Source organism: Propithecus coquereli, unplaced genomic scaffold (genome assembly GCF_000956105.1).
Source record: "Propithecus coquereli isolate 6110/MARCELLA unplaced genomic scaffold, Pcoq_1.0 Scaffold289, whole genome shotgun sequence".
NCBI classification, from domain to species: Eukaryota; Metazoa; Chordata; class Mammalia; order Primates; family Indriidae; genus Propithecus; species Propithecus coquereli.
In genome coordinates, this window is record NW_012148496.1 from 279940 (window position 1) to 285925 (window position 5986).

At 41.2% G+C, this 5986-nt stretch overlaps 1 protein-coding gene across 2 annotated transcripts in view; it reads right to left on the reverse strand.

The window, feature by feature from the left end:
* SYPL2 (synaptophysin-like 2) overlaps positions 1-703 on the reverse strand; it is a 12723-nt gene extending 12020 nt beyond the window's left edge. The window contains exons 1-2 of one of the 2 annotated variants that reach the window (XM_012648517.1): positions 377-659; positions 146-220 (exon numbers count right to left, since the gene is read on the reverse strand). In XM_012648517.1, the coding sequence (XP_012503971.1) occupies positions 146-220; positions 377-430 (129 nt within the window). In that variant the 5' untranslated portion in view covers positions 431-659. Of the gene's footprint in view, positions 1-145; positions 221-376 lie in introns of both variants that reach the window. The other variant, XM_012648518.1, reaches the window with a different exon arrangement.
* Between the last annotated feature and the right edge of the window lie 5283 nt (positions 704-5986).

The following is a 5986-nucleotide window of genomic DNA, read 5'->3' on the forward strand; positions in this document are numbered from 1 at the left end:
TCCCCCGCCCACCTGTCGCCGCCCCCCACCCTTCCGCCATGGCCCGGTCGCGGCACGTCCCCAGCCCCCACTCTGGCCACATTACTTCGGGTCAGCGTCACAGCCCAGGCTCCAGAAATAGCCCGGGGCTGGGGCAGCGACTCACCCACTGGAGAACTTTGATGAAGCCCAGCGGCTCCTCCAGCCGCCGCCAGCGCAGCCCCACGAGCAGGCGGTCCACCTGCAGAGACAGAGCCGGCGGGGGTCAGGGCGGTGGGACCACGGAAAAGCACCGGTCACCTTTCTCCCGCTCACACCCGGGCCGGGTCGCGGAATGAGCGTCAGGCCCAACACCTAAAGGGGCCGGTGAGAGCCCCCACGGGCCCGCAGGGAATACCTGCTGGCGCGGCGACTTGTCCGCGGTTTGGCCAGAGCTCTCCGTCGAGGACATGCTGGCGCAGCGGGGCTGGGGCGCAGCGCCGGGGCTCGGCTCCCTCGCCGAGAGGCGGCGGAAACCGCGGTCGAGCGGGGGGCTGCTGGCTCGCGGCCGGGAAGGCGAGCGGTGCCGGAGCGCGAGCGGCCGTCAGCGGGCGGTGATCCAGGCCGCGTGGGTCTCGGGGCGCCGCTGCTCGCGCTCGTCGAGGCTGTGGCCGCCGCTGTGCCCCGCCGGCAGCAGAAAGCCCCCGAGTGCAATTCAAACTTCTGTCAAACTCGCAAGCGAACTCGGCAGCCGAGTCACGTGGCGCGCGCTCGCGAACCCTTTTCCCGCCCCCTGCGCTCCCTTTGCTCCACTCGCAGGGCGCCTTAAAGGGACCCGTGGCCTCGGTGGGCAGTTCGGCCGCGAGGGAGCCTCTAGGGCCGGTCCCCGCCGAAACACCCGGCGCTCCAACCCCACCGCGCAAGTCGGGAGCGCGGGGACGCGCGGGCTCCTCGGTTACCTTTCCCTGTTTTGCTGGATTCGAAGCTGCTCTGCGCCGTTTTTTCTCTTCTTCCATACCATAATACTCAGAACTTAAAAGATTTTCCTAAGGCATTATCAGTGCTAAAATAAGGTTCCAAACTTTACGGTTAACATACGCTTGCTTCCAAGGTCTTCACAAGCCAGTACAGACGAAAGGGCAATAGAATATAAACTGCTCACTTTTTATTCTGTCTAGGCAGGTATTGTTTTAATTTTTAGCCACAAAAGACATTTGTATGTTAGTGATTTAAAAGTTATTAATCTTTCAAAAGTATAAACTTCACGTCCTTTAAAATGGTCGTCCACCATTTAAATGAGTGAAATTAAGTCTTTGCGGAATGGGGAGGGGCGCAAAGAATGTAGTTTGTATTGGAAAGTTGACGTTGCATTTTGGTGACTTTAAATCGTTCTCTAATTTTCGAAATGTTTGGTAGGAGTGCGCAGTCGTGAATATTACACATTCGGTTTACGGGGAACGTAAATGGAAGTAAGTAGTGAAAGGTTAAGTGATTTGCCCAAGGACACTGAGTGAGCCAGCGCGCCACGGCCTGGAGTAGAGAACCAGTCTGTACTTCCTATGAATTGGCTCGTGGCTGTGTATCCATCTCATCCGAGTCATTCTTGGAGCTCCCCACCTAGCGCTTCAGAATGAATGCTTTTTGAACAAACATTTGGCTATAATCTATACAATTCATTCCCCCACTGAGTAAGTGCCTACCCAAAGTTGGGGTTCGGGGGAAGTGGGTGGAGGATGTCGTTCCGGCTGGATCAGGCCACCGGGTCTTGAAGGAAACGTCTCCAGTGCATTTCCACGCAAATCTAGGCTGAACAAGGAACAGCTGAGTCCCCATTCCAGCTCTTAATAAATTGTTCTGACGTCTTAGAATAAAAATTTTTGTTCCACTTACTTGAGAAGGCCATCGTGAAGACCAGGTGGGGTGATATATGTAAATGTTCACACTATACAAATATGAAATAATACGTACTACCAATGTCTACAATAATATGCATACAGAATACAACACAATCAGAAAAGAATCAGAGTAGCACAGCAAAAATTCACATACCCTCCGGTCTTGTTATTCTTTAACGTTTTTGCCTGGGATCCATTCTTTTCCTTGTTTGCCTCAAATCCATTCTTTATAAAAGAAAAAAAAAACATATAAATTCAAAGCCCCATGTATTTTCCTCATGTCGTTCCCTCCCTCCCTTCTTCTCCCCAGAAATCACCACTATCCTATCCTGAATTCTTTTTTTTTCAGTCTCATGCATGTTTTAATACTTTTTCTATATATGTGATTATATCTAGAAACAATGCACAGAAACTTACCAGACATAGTACTGTTTTTCAAATTGTTTTAAACTTTATCTAAATACTCTCATGCTTTAGGTAACCTTCTTAAACTTCTGTTTGATTTAATGTGTTCATGAGAGTCATCTAGCCTGGCACTTGTGGCATTTAATTCACTCCTTTTAGCTATACAGAATTCTACTACATACATACATATACTACTTATCTCATATTTACTTATCTCATATTGATAGGCATTTAGGTTGTTTCCAAATATCCGCTCTTACAAACAGTGCTGCATTGGATTTGTACACATTTCCTTGTGCACATGTGCATAGATTTCTACACAGCCCAGAATTTCCAGATTTTTTTTATGCATGTGTGTTTTTAAACCACAAACTCTGGTAAGAAATAAAATTTTACAACCTAACCCATTATATAAACTGAAACAAAAGTTTTGCAAAACACTCTCATATTTTCTATTCCATTCCATTAAAAAAAAATTCTGGTCACCCAGAGGCAGATCCAGGTTTTGTGGGACCTAAAGTTAATACAATTTGAGGGCTCCCTTTAGAAAAAGAAGACGACATTCTGAATACAAAATTAGTAACCAGGCCTTGGAAGAAGCTTTGCAAGTGAGGGGGCCTGAAGCTTAAGCTTCCTTAGTTTCAGGATAAATGCCTCTCTGGGTAGGCACACTGAATTGATTTGATGACTCACTAAAAGTAGGACTCTACCAGTAGTGTGATTAAACATTGCTCTATACCTAAAAGAAGCCACCTAGGTCATAAGATGTGTACCTGTTCAACTTTGAGTTTGATAAATGTATGCAACCATGTAATCACCACTGCAATCAAGATATACAACATTTCTATCATTCCAAAGATGCCCTTTTCCAGTCAATCTGCAGGCGACCACTGGTCTGCTTTCTGTCATTATAAATTAGTTTTACTTTTTCTAGAATTTCAAATAAATGGAATTATATAGTATGTACTCTTTTGTGTCTGGCTTCTCTAACTCAGCATAATATTGAGTAGTATTCCACGAGTAGTATTCCATCTTATGAAATGTGATCCATCACAGTTTGTTTAGGCATTCACCTGCAAAAGCACAAAAGCACATTTGGATTGTTTCTATTTTTTTGACTATTATCAGTAGAGCTGCTATAAACATTCTTGTACAGGTTTTTGCATGAACATGTTTTTATTTCTAGAGTAAATACCGAGAAATGGGATTTCTAGATCATATGTAAATGTATGTTTAACTTTATGCAAAACAACCATACTGTTTTCCAGAGTGGCTGTACTATTTTTTATTGCATTGTTTTCCACCAACAATGTAGTCCAGTTGCTTTGTCTCTTCTCCAGAACTTGATATTATTAATATTAGTTTAGTGTAGTTTTGTTTTTAGCCATGCTAAAAGGTATGTAGTGGTATTTCATTGTGGTTTTAATTTGCATTTCCCGAGTAGCTAATAATAATTTTCAACATCTTTTAATGTGTTTATTTGCTTTTGTATATCTTCTTTGGTCAAATATCTGTTCAAATCTGCTACCTCTGGAAGGGCATGGTGGCTCAATCCTGTAATCCCAGCACTTTGGGAGGCTAAGGTGGGAGGATCGCTTGAGGCCAGGAGTTCAAGACTAGCCTGGTCTAAGTAGTGAGACTCCATCTCTATAAAAACTAAAAGAAATTAGCCGGATGTGGTAGCACATGCCGTAGTCCTAGCTACTTGGGAAACTGAGGCTGGAAAATCACTTGAGCCCCAAAGTTCGAGGTTGCAGTGAGCTATGATTGCATCACTATACTCCAGCCTGGGTGACAGAGGGAGACCCTGTCTCAAAAAATAATTTATTTTGCCCCTTTTAAAATTGGGTTGTTTGTTTTGAGAATTCTTTATATATTCTGGATGCAAGTCCTTTGTTGGATATGTGATTTGCAAAAATTTTTTCCCATTCTGTGGTTTATCTATTCATTTCCTAATACTGCCATTGCAAAGCAAAAGTTTTACATTTTGGTGAAATCTAGTTTATCGGGTTTTTTTTATGGATCATGCATTTGGTGTTATGTCTAAAAAACTCTTTATGTTTTCTTCCAAATGTTTATAGTTTTCTGCTTTACATTTAGGTACATTGAGGGTTTTTAAATAAGGTATGAGATTTAGGACGAGGATTTAAAAAATTTTTTTACATGTGGATATCCAGTTGTTCCAACACTATTTTTTGAAGGCTATTCTTTTGCACTTTTGTAAAAAAAAAAATCAATTGGCTATATTTGTATAAACCTACTTCTGTACTCTATTCGGTTCCATTAATCTAGCTGTCTGTACCTTTGCCAATACCACATTGTGTTGGATACTGTAATTTTATAATAAATCTTAAAATAGAGAAATATTATTTCTCCAACTGTGTTCTTCTCCAAAATTGTTTTAGCTACTCTAGCTCCTTTGTCTTTCAAAATAAGTTTTAGGATCAAATTGTCTAGGTCGAAAAAATTCTGCTAGATGCTCTCACTCATATGGGGGAGCTAAAAAAGTGGATATAATGATGATAGAGAGTACACTTGTGGTTACCAGAGGCCGGGAAGGGTGGGAGGGATGAAGAGAGGTTGATTAATGGGTACAAAAATACAGTTAGATAGAAGAAATAAGAGCTAGTGTTCTATAAATCAGTAGTTTAATTATAGTAAAAAATAGTCTATTGTATGTTTCAAAATAGCTAGAAGAGAATAATTCAAATGTTTCCAGCATGAAGAAAAGATAAATGTTTAAAGTAATGGATAATTATACATTATATTGATGTATCAAAATATCACATGTACTTCAAAAATATGTACAACTATTATGTATCAATAAAAAAATTTTAATCCTGCTGTAATTTTGATTGGAGTTGCATTAAATCTATAGATCAATTTAAGTGAAATTGACATCATTACTATGTTCCGTCTTCTAATCCATAAATACGGTATGTCTTTCCATTTATTTAGGTCTTCTTTGATTTCTTTCATTAATATTTTGCAGTTTTAAGCATACAGATCATATGCATGTTTTGGTAGCTTTGAACATTAAGTATTTAATTTGAGGGGAGCCATGATAAATATTATTTTAAATTTAAGTTTCTAATTGACAATTGCTAGTACACAGAAATACAGTTTTTATCTATTAACCATGTATCCTGTGACCTTTATAAGCTCACGTTTTAGTTCTATGCAATCTACCATACTAATAGTCCAAAGAAGAAAGGACCCATAATCATTATCAATTGATACAGAAAAAGCATTTGACAAAATTCAACATTCATTCATGATTTGTAAAAAACTGTCGGCAAACAAGGAATAGAAAGGAACTTCTTCAACCTGATAAAGGGCATCTACAAAATCCTTTGTAGAATTCTTGGGATTGTCTATGTGGAGGATTATGTCATCTGCAAACAGGATCTGTTTTCTTTCTTCTTTTGCAACCTGTATACCTTTTATTTATTTTCCTTGCCTTATTGCACTGGCTAGAACTTCCAGTGCAATGTTGAACAGGAGTGGTGAGAGTGGGCATCCTTGCTTGTTTCTTATCTTAGGGAGAAAGTATTCAGCCCTTCACCATTTAGTATAATGTTAGCTCTAGGTTTTTTGTAGATGCCCTTTGTCAGGTTGAGGAAGTTCCTCTCTATTCTTTGTTTGCTCAGAGTTTTTTAAAAATCATGAATGAGGCCGGGCGCGGTGGCTCACGCCTGTAATCCTAGCTCTCTGGGAGGCCCAGACGG